Genomic DNA, 14,589 nt, shown 5'->3' with positions numbered 1-14,589 from the left:
TCCCATTTTCTGCTCTAACTACCGGGTTTCTGTTATGTGTGTATGTTTACAGAGAACGTGTACAAACAGAGCATTGAGCAGCTGGATAAGGTCAGGACAGAGTGGGAACAGGAACATATCAAAACCTGCGAGGTAAACATTGACTTTTGCAGATGTATTTGTGCACTCTATTTTATCCTACTAGCAGGTATCAGTCTAAGACCGGATATATTGTCCCAAGGGTTCTGCTGTTGACTTTATGTGAAGTCTCAGCAGATGCCTTTGCAAAAATACTGCAAAACCTAGAGTTGATTTAGACATAGCTTCTAGCTGTCTCCCTTGCTTCCATTCCCCTTGCTTGTTCATCTTATGTATGTAAATAGAAAGCAGGGGAATAAGTGCAGAGGTGTGAGAAGTGGAGCAAAGGATGAACTGGTACAACCTATTTGCAAGCACTTGTTGCCAGTCTTCACCCACAACTTAACATAAGGATACGCTAGATCTACTAAATTTGTGGACAACACCAAGCTGGGGGCAGGAGTTGAACTGCTGGAGGGTGGAGAGGCTCTGCAGAGGGACCTTGACAGGCTGGACAGATGGGCAGAGTCCAAGGGCAGGAGATTGAACACATCCAAGTGCCAGGTTCTGCACATCGGCCACAACAACCCCAGGCAGTGCTACAGGCTGGGGTCAGAGTGGCTGGAGAGCAGCCAGTCAGAGAGGGACCTGGGGGTGCTGGTTGATGGTAGGATGAACATGAGCCTGCAGTGTGCCCAGGCAGCCAGGAGGGCCAATGGCATCCTGGCCTGCATCAGGAACAGTGTGGCCAGCAGGAGCAGGGAGGTCATTCTGCCCCTCTACACTGCACTGGTTAGGCCACACCTCGAGTCCTGTGTCCAGTTCTGGGCCCTTCAGTTTAGGAAGGAGGTTGACTTGCTGGAACGAGTCCAGAGAAGGGCAACAAAGTTGGTGAGGGGCTTGGAATACAAGCCCTGTGAGGAGAGGCTGAGGGAGCTGGGGCTGCTTAGCCTGGAGAAGAGGAGACTCAGGGGTGACCTTCTTGCTCTCTACAACTACCTGAAGGGAGGTTGTAGACAGGCGGAGGTTGGTCTCTTCTGCCAGGCAGCCAGCACCAGAACAAGAGGACACAGTCTCAGGCTGTGCCAGGGGAGGTTCAGGCTGGAGGTCAGGAGGAAGTTTTACACAGAGAGAGTGATTGCCCATTGGAATGGGCTGCCTGGGGAGGTGGTGGAGTCACCATCGCTGGAGGTGTTCAGGAGGAGACTTGACAGGGTGCTTGGTGCCATGGGTTAGTTGATTAGGTGGTGTTGGATGATAGGTTGGACTCGATGATCTTGAAGGTCTCTTCCAACCTGGTCTATTCTATTCTATTCTATTCTATTCTATTCTATTCTATTCTATTCTATTCTATTCTATTCTATTCTATTCTATTCTATTCTATATCTATCACAGCCAGGATAAAGTTGTTTCCCAGACAACAGCTTTGTGACAGAATATCATTCCAGTAGCAAATGAACAGAAATGTCAACATGAAAATTACTTTTTAGTTAAAAAAAAAAAATAATTCAGCATTGAATCAAGAAGAATTCAATTAACCCATGAAAAATGAAGAAGAAAAATATTCTCTTTAGATTATATTTTGCAAGTGGCTTCCAGAAGGGCTTTATGTTCCAGTCCAGTGCAGAATAGGTTTCTGTATTTGTTTCTCTTTTTCCAACCTCCCCCTTTTCTTTGTGGGTTTTTTTTTTTAATCTCACAAGTTCAATGGAGATTAAAAATGAAATTTTCTGACTAAGCTAAAAACAAATAAAAAGCACCACAGCATTCTGAGAGCAATGATATCCAAACCACTTAGAAACTTTTGTTTGTACAGCACTTTATATTCACCTCTAAGAATATTTGCCCTCTGTCACAAGAGTAATCTTTCCACTGAAAGGCATGACGGTATCACAGTACCACACAGTATAACTAGGGTTGGAAGAGACCTCGAGGATCGTTGAGTCCAACCTATCAACACAGACCTCATGACTAGACCATGGCACCAAGTGCCACATCCAATCCCCTCTTGAACACCTCCAGGGATGGGGACTCCACCACCTCCCTGGGCAGCACATCCCAATGACGAACGACTCGCTCGGTGAAGAACTTCCTCCTCACCTCGAGCTTAGACCTCCCCTGGCGCAGCTTGAGACTGTGTCCTCTTGTTCTGGTGCTGGTTGCCTGGGAGAAGAGACCAACCCCTTCCTGGCTACAACCACTTTTCAGGTAGTTGTAGAGGGCAATGAGGTCTCCCCTGAGCCTCCTCTTCTCCAGGCTAAACAACCCCAGCTCCCTCAGCCTCTCCTCACAGGGCTGTGCTCAAGGCCTCTCACCAGCCTTGTTGCCCTTCTCTGGACACGCTCAAGTGTTTCGATGTCCTTCTTAAACTGAGGGGCCCAGAACTGGACACAGGACTCAAGGTGTGGCCTAACCAATGCAGAGTCCAGGGGCACAATGACCTCCCTGCTCCTGCTGGCCACACTATTCCTAATGCAGGCCAGGATGCCATTGGCCTTCTTGGCCACCTGGGCACACTGCTGGCTCATGTTCAGGTGGCTGTCGATCAGTAACCCCAGGTCCCTCTCTGTTTGGGAGCTCTCAGCCACTCTGACCCCAGCCTGTAGCTCTGCATGGGATTGCCGTGGCCAAAGTGCAGCACCTGGCACTTGGACTTGTTGAATGCCATCCCATTGGATTCTGCCCGTCTGCCCAGTCGGTCGAGGTTGGTGGTGGAGTAAAAATTGCTACTGACATTATGCTGAAGATGGACAAGGAGATTTGCACACTAATTTACACGAACTGGTTGACATCCAAATTAGCCACACATTCGGTCATATTAATCCTTCAAATGCATTTGCCCATCTGCTGAAGTATGATTTTGTTCTGTTTACTTGTTGCAGGCTTTATTCCCACATAAAATAAAATGCCAGGAGCATAGCTTTCCAGTTCTCTGCTTCCTCTAAAATATTCCTTATCTGGAAGGACTGGAAAGTCCCATGGCTGGCACAGCAGACTTTTCATGGAAATTGTGCCAAGCCTTAATTTTTCCAAGATACACTTTCCCCCCTTCTTAAAAAGCCTTAAAAAAAAAGGGTGTCCTACAACCAAACCCACTTCACTTCTTCCACATGGCTACATTCTGAGCAGCCCAGAGAGCTTGTGGCCTGCCTGCTGCTTAATTCAACCAACCCTTCTTAAAGGAAGGGCATTCCTTCTGCTCTGGTGAGACCTCACCAGTTCTGCATCCAGTGCTGGTGTCCCAGCACAAGAAGGAAATTGGAATATTGGCATGAGGTCAGACATCACAAAGATGATCAGAGGGGTGAAGCACCTTCCCTGTGGGGACAGGCTGAGAGAGTTGAGGCTGTTCAGCCTGGAGAAGAGGAGGCTCTGGGAGACCTTAGAGCAGCCTTCTGATACCTGAAGTAGCATCATAGAATCAATAAGGTTGGAAAAGACCTCAAAGATCATCAAGTCCAACCTGTCACCCAACATCTCATGACTACTAAACCATGACTCCAAGTGCCACATCCAATCCCCTCTTGAACACCTCCAGGGACAGGGACTCCACCACGTCCCTGGGCAGCACATTCGAATGGCTAACAACTCTCTCTGTGAAGAACTTTCTCCTCACCTCCAGCCTAAACTTCCCCTGGTGCAGCTTGAGACTGTGTCCTCTTGTTCTGGTGCTGCTTGCCTGGCAGAAGAGACCAACCCCCACCTGGCTACAGCCTCCCTTCAGGGATTTGGAGAGAGCAAGAAGGTCTCCCCTGAGCCTCCTCTTCTCCAGGCTAAGCAAGAGATAGCATACAAGAGATCTGAGGAGGTACTTTTTACAAAGGCTTGCAAAATAGGAAGAGGGGCAATGGCTTTGAGCTGGAAGAGGGAAGATTTAGACTGGAGATTAGGAAGAAATTATTTACAGTGAGGGTGGTGAGACACTGAAACTGGTTGCCCAGACAGGCTGAGGATGCCCACTCCCTAGAGGTGCTTAAGGCCAGGTTGGATGGGGCCTTGAGCAGCCTGATCTAGAGGGAGGTGACTCTGCTTATGCAGGGTGGTTGGAACTAGATGATTTTTAAGGTCCCTACCAACCCAAACTGTTCTATGTTTCTATGATTTTGATGTCTTCTTGTGAAAGTGCTTGTAGATAGAAGAACTGACAGAGTTATTTTAGGCATTTAAAACTAGTCACTGTTACAAAAAAGCAGCTTAAGATCCCAAACTTCTGGCTGCACAATTGGGAACCTAAAAAGTACTGAAGTGGCTTAGGTCTCTAGCTAAGTGATGGACCTGCAGAGCCTGAAAATCTGGGCTAGCAAGTGGCAGCACTGGGATGACCTCCATCCTGGGGGCTGTGCCATACTCCTTAGCAAGGGATGCCCAGGTTCAGCAGCAGCCTGTGGCGCAAACTGACAGGGCACAGGGGATGTGCCAACACAACACCCAGCTGTACTTTGCAAAGGGCTTGGCCAGCCCAGAGGCATTGCACTTCCCTCTTGGATGAGTTACATTTCCCAACAGGACACCATTTACCTGGAAAATTCCCATGCAGGTCTTGTGCTGTTTCTGCTGCTTCTGAGGGTCCAGGCTGCAGCCAGAGGCTTTTTGTTCAGAATGGACACTGCAATACTCATTCTCCATCCTTCAGGTTCCCTTTAAAAGCTTTGCCTCTCAGAAACTGGTCCCAATGCCATCTTACTCCCTTGAAAAACTCTTTAGTCCTGCTTTGTTATTTTTTAGCTGGTAAGATATTAGATGGCAGGCAGCTTACCCAACTGAATGTTCTGCTGAATATTGTATATATTTGTGGGGTTCTGGACATAATTGCTAGCAAATAGGGATGGAAACAGATGGCTGGAAGCATCCGAGCTTTTCACACCTCATAGAAAACCAAAAATTGATGTTCTACTTTTAACAGTGCAACTTAAAGATCAGGGTGGTTGGTTGTTTTATGTTTTGTTGGTTCTTTAAAGCTTTTAAGGAAATAGTTTATCTGCCTCTTCCCCCAACAAAATTCACACTTCTCCTCTCTCTTCCCACCTTGTTCTTTCCAAGCTGTGCAACAGCATGAGAAAAATCAGACAGCTGAAGGAAAAGAGTAAACTCTAATGAAAGAAAAATGCCTTCTCTTTACCATGAAAATAACCTTACAAATGAACAGAGGGAAGTCCAGAGAACAACAAATGGTTCTGAAGAGGAAAAATCTGGAAAGATGCAAGGCAGAGAGGGATAGTTTTGTCTTTAACATAAATACCATGTTATACCAGTACTCTACTGATCTGTTAAACATCAAGATTGCAGTGCAATGGGCAGAAAGAACCCTGTAATCCTTGGCAGCAGAGGTAGAAATCAAATCCAGATCCTGACTCCTTTCCATCTCCTCTTTGGCTTTAGGTCTTCCAGCTCCAGGAGTGTGACCGCATCACCATCCTCCGCAACTCGCTATGGGTTCACTGCAACCAGCTCTCCATGCAGTGTGTGAAGGATGATGAGGTACGAGCACCTGCCAAGCAGCTTCATGTGCAGAGGAGAGGCAAGAGTTCTTGAATAACACAGCACTAGCTTGCTCTTCTGTGTGCAACCTGTCTCCAGCCAACCAGCTGTTGTGGTGCATGTTCAGCAAGAGGGGTGTATCCTCAATATAGCTTGTTCCCTCTAGATGTAAACCCACTAAATGCCTGGATGCAGTCAATCTGTGTCACACTTGGTGACACTTGCATGTTTCCTCCCTTTGGTTTGTTGAGGAACACTTCCAGCTACCAGAACACTCAGCTGAGTATATCTGGGCTCACAACTTTCAGAAAGGCATCCAGTCATGGTCTCAAAATTGGAAGGCACAACGAACACACTGGTTTTAACTTTGAATGGTTGTTTCCTGGTATTCATTTCTTTACCACATTGAAAATCTCTGGGCTGCCTTCAACCTCCTCTCTTCAAAGGCTGTCCAAAGAACAAACAAGCAATTGTGTTTACATGAACTTTTGGGGGGGGGGGGGACAGGCCAAAGATCATCCAGCTCAGACATGAACCAAGTATAAAGTGCTTCTTGTGGGGAGAATTATTGCAAAAATATTAACTGTTGATGTGAAATGTTAAAAATCAAATTAAATTGTTGGATTCTGTCTTGTAGCTGTATGAAGAGGTTCGAGTAAGCTTGGAGAACTGCGTTGTAGAGTCAGACTTAGACTACTTCATTAGGACTAAAATGACAGGAACACAACCTCCAGGTAATTGCCCCTGCTGGTCGTCAAGTGAGTCACCCACCAGGCTGAGGCTGCAGTTGTGCAGTACATGTCCCTCAGAGGTGAAGCAGCTGGAGGAGTTTCTGCTCCAGCTATTAATTCCTGCCTGCTTCCCCCTCACATTGCTGTCATCACTCCTGCGTGGTACTGTAAGTGGGATAGCTGGATGGTCCAAGTTATCATAGTATCATAGTATCAGTCAGGGTTGGAAGGGACCACAAGGATCATCTAGTTCCAACCCCCCTGCCATGGGCAGGGACACCCCACACTAGATCAGGCTGCCCAGAGCCTCATCCAGCCTGGCCTTAAACACCTCCAGGGACGGAGCCCCAACCACCTCCCTGGACAACCCATTCCAGGGCTTCACCACTCTCATGGTGAAGAACCTCCTCCTCACATCTAGCCTGAATCTCCCCACCTCCAGCTTCATTCCATTCCCCCTAGTCCTATAACTACCTGAGATCCTGAGCAGTCCCTCCCCAGCCTTCCTGTAGGCCCCCTTCAGATACTGGAAGACCACAATGAGGTCACCTGGGAGCCTTCTCTTCTCCAGACTGAACAGCCCCAACTCCTTCAGTCTGTCCTCATAGAAGAGGTGCTCCAGCCCTCTGATCATCCTCCTGGCCCTTCTCTGGACACCTTCCAGAACCTCCAGATCCCTCTTGGAATAGGGGCTCCAGAACTGGACACAGTACTCCAGGTGGGGTCTCACCAGAGCTGAGTAGAGGGGGAGGATCACCTCCCTTGCCCTGCTGGCCACACTTCTCCTGATGCAGCCCAGGCTCTGATTGGCTTTGCAGGCTGCAAGTGCACATTGAGAGCTCCTGTTGAGCTTTTTGTCCACCAGCACCCCCAAGTCTCTCTCCCAAAAAGAAGCAAAAAAGTTGCTTTGGCTTTGCAACCAGGCTCATTTCGTAGCACAGCTGAACTGACATCACTAAGGAGGTGGCAAACTGCCTTCCCGGGATGGCAGCCTCAATTTCCTGCAGTGGTGACAAGGCAGAGTCAACTTATCATGTACCTGCACCCTAGTGTGCTCCAGACAGAAATGCTCCTTCTTCATTTGAAGCATGGAGAAGACCAAACTTTGTGTTCTGGTTTGTTCCACCTGCCCAGCGGAGAATAACCTCTTTTGTCCTCTCAGGAAGTTGTCTGTACAAGAGTAAGACTCTAGCTGGGGGAATTTTGAATGAAATTGGCTTTGCCCCGGCACGCAGAAGCAATGCAAGGTTCACAGGCTCTGTCATTCAAGACAATGCTGCCTTTTCATTGACTTAAATGATTAAATCATCTGGGCTGAAATGGAGATTGAGACAGCAAGAGCTAAGAGCAGTTTTAAAATTAAGAGGTACTGCTCCAGGGTAGGAGTTCTCCTAACACATCCCCAGCACAGAGGCTAAGTCGTGTTTCGCACAGCCAAACACTTCAACAAGCAATACAAGATATTTACAGACTGAATGAATGCTTGCACTTCTGTTCAGCTCCTGCAGTAAACAAAGACTCACAGCTTTTGCAAAAGAAACACCCCTATTTCAGCTCTTCATAAGTGGTACATTTCCATGCTGAAAACATCTCTTCCTCCTCTGTGGTTTTTTTTTTAAACCTCTACACACTGTTTTACTTCCACTGTCTGCTCTAACATCCTACTGCTGCATCAGAGAAATCCCCTCACCATGCCTTCACCAGCATCCTCCATTCAGAGAGGGGAATATGTTATGCTGGTCTAAGGAAATAGTATACTTGGAATGGAATGGAATGGAATGGAATGGAATGGAATGGAATGGAATGGAATAGAATAGAATAGAATAGAATAGAATAGAATAGAATAGAATAGAATAGAATAGAATAGACCAGGTTGGAAGAGACCTTCAAGATTATCGTGTCCAACCTACCATCCAACACCACCTAATCAACTAACCATGGCACCAAGCACCCTGTCAAGTCTCCTCCTGAACACCTCCAGCAATGGCGACTCCACCACCTCCCCAGGCAGCCCATTCCAATGGGCAATCACTCTCTCTGTGTAGAACTTCCTCCTGACCTCCAGCCTGAACCTCCCCTGGCACAGCCTGAGACTGTGTCCTCTTGTTCTGGTGCTGGCTGCCTGGGAGAAGAGACCAACCTCTGCCTGTCTACAACCTCCCTTCAGGTAGTTGTAGACAGCAATAAGGTCACCCCTGAGTCTCCTCCTCTCCAGGCTAAACAACCCCAGCTCCCTCAGCCTCTCCTCACAGGGCTGTGTTCCAAGCCCCTCACCAACTTTGTTGCCCTTCTCTGGACATGCTCCAGCAAGTCAACCTCCTTCCTAAACTGAGGGGCCCAGAACTGGACACAGGACTCGAGGTGTGGCCTAACCAGTGCAGTGTACAGGGGCAGAATGACCTCCCTGCTCCTGCTGGCCACACTCTTCCTGATGCAGGCCAGGATGCCATTGGCCCTCCTGGCTGCCTGGGCACACTGCAGGCTCATGTTCAGCCTACCATCAACCAGCACCCCCAGGTCCCTCTCTGCCTTGGCTGCTCTCCAGCCTCTCTGACCCCAGCCTGTAGCTCTGCCTGGGGTTGTTGTGGCCGATGTGCAGAACCCGGCACTACTGATAAAAACCTTCCATGCTAGGAATTGTCCAGGTACAATGTCCTGTCCCAAGGGATATTTGTCTTGTCCAGGAAGAGTTTACACCCCTTTGATTTCATTGCAGAACTCAGAGCTGGCAGCAAGCACAGACCAGGAACTCCTTCAGCAGAGCTGGATGCTGCCAATCATTTAGCAGTGAGCTACCTGAGGCCAGCTTTTCACTCACCCTTTGTGTCATTACACATGTGAAATGTGGAGTTGGGACCTGGGGAATTATTTTTTTCATGAATATATTGATACTGGTGCAGTGGATGACATTTTGCTGCTGTAGTTTATTCTTCTTCACATAGGGCACTTAAATTCACCGATAGAGGAGCGTTTAGTGAGGAAAAAGTACATTTGCACTGGCAGAAGGGAGAACTGTGCCTTGCAACAGTGTGAAACAATTTCTGTGTACCAAGAAATCTCTAATTCTGAGCTAATTGGTTTATTTTTTTTCCTTCTATGTGAGATTTCTCATTCTCCCATCACCTAGGCAATCTTCTACAAACAGCTCTTGGCTGTGTCAAGACTCACTTCTAGTAAGGAACAGGTGGGAAAACCCCTTGAGAGCTTTATGAAAGGCAAAGAAACACCTGACTTGCTTTTTTTGTTGGGTTTTCTTTTGTGTCACTTTGTCTGGGAGTAACAGCCTAGGATCTCCACAGCTCTGGCTAATGACTTTGCACAGCAGCACATGGTGAGCTGGTTTATTATTTGCAAAATGCAGGAGGAAATTCACGTGTGGTTTGGCATTGTGTAGCAGAGACCTTCATCTTGACCAAAGCTTTTGGTTTCTGGATGCTATTGCTCACTCCCCTCTTCCACCTGATTTTACAGTGCATTCTAGTCTAGAAACTACACCGAAGGAGCAACCTACAAGGGCCACAGGGAGATGCTTAAACTGGTCATCAGACTCCATAATTACTGTGAGTCTTATCTGTAGTGATTCTTCACACTAACTGGATGGAGTGGCTGGAGAGCTGCCAAAAAGAGAGGGACCTGGGGGTGCTGATTAACAGCTGCCTGAATATGAGCCAGCAGTGTGCCCAGGTGGCCAAGAGGTCCAATGGCATCCTGGCCTGCAGGAGCAGGGAAGTCATTGTGCCCCTGTACTCTGCATTGCTTAGGCCGCACCTTGAGTCCTGTGTCCAGTTCTGGGCCCCTCAGTTTAAGAAGGACATTGAAACACTTGAAGGTGTCCAGAGAAGGGCAACAAGGCTGGGGAGAGGCCTTGAACACAAGCCCTGTGAGGAGAGGCTGAGGGAGCTGGGGTTGTTTAGCCTGGAGAAGAGGAGGCTCAGGGGTGACCTCATTGCCCTCTACAACTACCTGAGGGGTGCTTGTAGCTGGGAAGGGGTTGGTCTCTTCTCCCAGGCACCCAGCACCAGAATAAGAGGACACAGTCTCAAGCTGCGCCAGGGGAGGTTTAGACTGGAGATGAGGAGGAAGTTCTTCACCGAGCGAGTTGTTCGTCATTGGAATGTGCTGCCCAGGGAGGTGGTGGAGTCCCCATCCCTGGAGGTGTTGCAGAGGGAATTGGACGTGGCACTTGGTGCCATGGTCTAGTCATGGGGTCTGTGTTGATAGGTTGGACTCGATGATCCTTTCCACCCTTAGTTCTACTGTGATACTGTGATACTGTGGTTGCACATGCCTGCTCTACTTAAGAGCTTGGCTGACCCAGTGCAAAGACCTTTAGCCCAAGTCCAATGTCATGGTATCAGAACTGAGATAACACAGTATCACAGACTTCAGTCATGTTTGTTTGGCTTTAACACACAGAAGACAGAAAGGGTGCACAGCCACCAGCTCTAAACAACTATGCTGGGAGCTATAAGATGAAAAATAAATAAATCCATCTGTAAAGCCAGACTTTGAAATGGTCTCAATTTTGCCCTTAATGACTCCATAGGGGAGAGTGAAGGAGCTGTAACATAACTGTGTTTGAGAGAACAAAACCCAAATATCTCTGGGTAAACAGCAAAATTGGCTCTTGGGAGGTGGAGGGGGTGATATGAAAGGCAGGGAGACACACAAGCACAGACCAGGAAATTGCTCATTATTGCTGCTGGCAATAATGTTCAGAAATCTCTCCAGTTCTGACAAAAATTCCTGACTCAATTCATTCAGAGAAAAACCAAACAAAACACGCTGCAGCCAAATCTATCATGAGCATGGTCCCAGGCTCGTAATGACCAAACTCTACTCCCTTAAATCCTGAGCTTTAAGGCAACAGAGAAAATAGTCATGAAAGAAACTGCCTTCTTAATTACTCATGCCTATTAGAATGGTTCTTCAGGACCTTGACTGTCCCAGTGTCAGGTCAAGCATGCCTTTCTGCCAAGGACCTATCTGCCCACAGCTGCTTCAATGGCTTTTGCAAGTCCCCAGGTCCTCCTGAGCTGCCCCAGCCACATTACAGGCGAGTACAGATAGGTGTTGTGTTGCAGTTTGCTCCAGCAGCCCTGATGGTTCCAACTGTTGGTTGCATTCTGGTGAGCAGAAACAAAGTTTTGCCTTCCTGAACATCTCATTTTTATTGCCCTGTCGCAGATGCAATAGGGTATGAGAACTACTACAATAGAGAACGAAACAGAAGCAACAGTGGCCCAACCCAGTCTTGTGGGATGATGAAAAGGTGAGTGGCAAACTTCAGTTTCCAGAACAGGTCTTTCTCTGTGTGAACAGCAGCATATGGTGACAGAAAACAGGACTTGGAATGTTATCACTTCTTGCATTGTAGCAAAAGACAGCTACCTATCAGTAAACCCAGAACTAGACAGAAGTAAATCTATTCAAAGCAGAGTCAGAGTAATGTTGCCATGGCCTAGTGGGAAGAGAGACAGGGGATGAGTTGATAAAACAATTAGTTGGCCAGTAACAGAGAGCAGTCACTTATTTCCTCTTTCCTTGTGAGTCATGGCACACAGCAACAAACCCACTTTGTTCAAGGCAGGGCAAAGGTGAATCTTGCTTCACAGAGCTGTTTTTTCCAGCAGTACCTCCTGACTGACTGCACTGTCCAGCTGAGCAGGACAAAGAGCTGCTCTCTTATCTAAGCCAAGGAGAAAACACTTAGCAGAATAATTGTGATGATGAGGGAGGCATTTTTTTTTCTTTCCTTGACCCATTTACGCAGTTATATCAGCAGAAAAGTATGGTAGATATATTGGTTTAAATACTGTGTACTGAAATGTCTAAATCAGAGTTGGAACAGCATCACATTCAAAGCACAAGGTCTTTGTGTTTTGACAAGCCTTACTGCAAGGCAATGACAAGGAGCAGGCTGGGATCTCCCATTGAAAATGTAGCCCAGGCTTGCTAGTGAGCTGATAAGGTTTATACACAACACTTTGTTTTTTTCAGCAGGAAAACAGATCTTCTCTACTAATAAATTCTAACACTGCATCTTACACAATTACAGAAGACAATTGTACTGCCATTTAGAACACAGCTGGGCTCTGCATGGGCAAGTAGCCTAGGGAGGCTCAGGCTGAGTTAGTCAGAAACTGGGTTTGGATGTCCAATTTCCAGACAGAGTGTTCATGAGCTGAAAAAAACTAGACCCTTTAAATATGCCTTAAGCATGTAATGCTATTTCTATCTCTACTTGAGAATCCCAACTCATTTTCTCACTTCACTTAGTCTCTAGCACTCAGCTGTGATACAGAAAATAACTAGGAATAGATTAAGGAAAAAAGGGAATTAAGAAGTTTCACTTAAGCTCACAGTTTTCAGGGAAGCTCGTTATACAAGCTCTGTGCTTTAAATTACACTGAAGTTTTCCTCAGAGACAGAGAGATGGTAATCTCTTATCAACAGCTGATAATTCATTAATGCTGTGAAATGACTGGAGTTCGGTACCATGAGCTTTTGGATCCACGACTGATACTATCTGATACATTTCAGTGCACAATTTAGAGATGGCTGCTGGTGGCACAGTATTCTGCTGCATTTTTTTTTAAAACACCCTCTATTTTTAACTGAAGATAAAGATATCTACAGCAGAAGTGAAATTAGATGGCTGCAGGAAGGGGTGACATCTAGCCAGCGCTGCAGCAGATGGAGGGAAGGTTGAGTCAGACAGCTGAGATGAAGGAATGCTCATACCCAGTCCTGCTCACTCATTTTGTTCCTGGCTTCTTTTGGTTCTGCAGATTCTCTGAACTACTGCATGGAAGCAGCAAAAACAACATGGAAAGTGCCTCTCCTTCAGCCCCTCCTCTTGGTATGCCTCTTCAGAAACAAGTTTACCAGTTGTGTTTGGCTTAGGTCATGGTGCTAACGGAAGCTGTGACACAGACCCAAAATGATACAGCAGATATTAGAATAGAATAGGGTAGAATAGAATAGAATAGACCAGATCAGGTTGGAAGAGACCTTCAAGATCATTGTGTCCAACCTATTACCCAACCCACCTAATCAACTAAACCATGCAACCAAGCACCCTGTCAAGTCTCCTCCTGAACACCTCCAGTGATGGTGACTCCGCCACCTCCCCAAGCAGCCCATCCCAATGGGCAATCACTCTCTCTGTGTAGAACTTCTTCCTGACCTCCAGCCTCAACCTCCCCTGGTGCAGCCTGAGACTGTGTCCTCTTGTTCTGGTACTGGCTGCCTGGGAGAAGAGACCAATATCCGCCTGTCTACAACCTCCCTTCAGGTAGCTGCAGAGAGCAATAAGGTCTCCCCTGAGCCTCCTCTTCTCCAGGCTAAGCAGCCCCAGCTCCCTGAGCCTCTCCTCATAGGGCTGTGTTCCAAACACCTCATCAACTTTGCAGCCCTTCTCTGGATACGCTCCAGCAAGTCAACCTCCTTCCTAAACTGAGGGGCCCAGAACTGGACACAGTACTATTCATATGCTAGTGGTCAAGATTGAAGGTAGTCTGGGAATTAATTTAGCTTGGATGCATATTGAGCAAATTTCCCAGTTTTAAGTGCCAAATAAGCCATCTAATCTTCCAAACCTCTAGGCAGGGCGGAACCATATATTCAGAACACAGTTTTCTCTTGAGGTGGAATACACAACCTTGAAAAAGCCCTAGGGAATCCCTCAAGGCCTGAACAAATCAGGCTCATGCCTTATGAATGCAAATATCCAGCTCATTTCACAGTTACTGTCTTATTGGAACCCTTGCAACTGGCCCTTCATCAGATGACATTTAAACCAGTGTTTTGACTATGTAGAAAGTAATTTTCTTCCTCAGGTCTGTCTGCTAGGGAAGCCCAGGCTGTCATGTTTGTTACATTTGCTACTCAGCCTGGAGAGACTCTCCAGGGATGTCAAACACCAGTCAGACCCACCAGGCACCAGCTTGGGTACATAGAGAGCAATGCAGTGCTTAGGGCAGTCACTCCTTAGGCCGGGGACAGGAGGGGAGAGCATTCCCTGGACAAGACCTCAGGAATGGCAAACACTCTGTGTCCATCTTTTTCTACTGCTCCCGCGCTTGTCTTCCAAAATCTGAAATGCCAAGCTGCTGACAGTGCTCCTTAGGACAGGACAACGCAGCCAAGGACTTTGTGGGGGACAGTTCAGGAGCCCTGGCCACTCCATGTGCTGTGAGAGCGCTATCATCCCACCGGCCATGCATAGGAAACCTGTTCAACTAAGTAGCAGGGGAAGCTCCCATGTAGGTGCTGGTAAGGAATAAGAGCTTTCCCTAATTATGACAAGCTGTTAAATAGG

At 47.3% G+C, this 14,589-nt stretch overlaps 1 protein-coding gene across 2 annotated transcripts in view; it reads left to right on the top strand.

Moving 5' to 3' along the window:
* Window positions 1-14,589, top strand: part of PSTPIP1 (proline-serine-threonine phosphatase interacting protein 1) — a 71,108-nt gene that overhangs the window by 50,906 nt on the left and 5,613 nt on the right. For both annotated transcript variants that reach the window (XM_068144273.1, XM_068144272.1), the window contains exons 9-13: window positions 53-132; window positions 5,437-5,535; window positions 6,173-6,269; window positions 11,454-11,538; window positions 13,058-13,128. In XM_068144273.1, coding sequence (XP_068000374.1) covers window positions 53-132; window positions 5,437-5,535; window positions 6,173-6,269; window positions 11,454-11,538; window positions 13,058-13,128 — 432 coding nt within the window. The remainder of the gene's footprint in view (window positions 1-52; window positions 133-5,436; window positions 5,536-6,172; window positions 6,270-11,453; window positions 11,539-13,057; window positions 13,129-14,589) is intronic.

Source organism: Melanerpes formicivorus, unplaced genomic scaffold, assembly GCF_026170545.1.
Source record: "Melanerpes formicivorus ecotype bairdi unplaced genomic scaffold, bMelFor1.0.p_v2 SCAF_10, whole genome shotgun sequence".
NCBI classification, from domain to species: Eukaryota; Metazoa; Chordata; class Aves; order Piciformes; family Picidae; genus Melanerpes; species Melanerpes formicivorus.
Note: the sequence above shows the minus strand (reverse complement) of the source record. Positions and strands in the feature narration are given on the sequence as shown.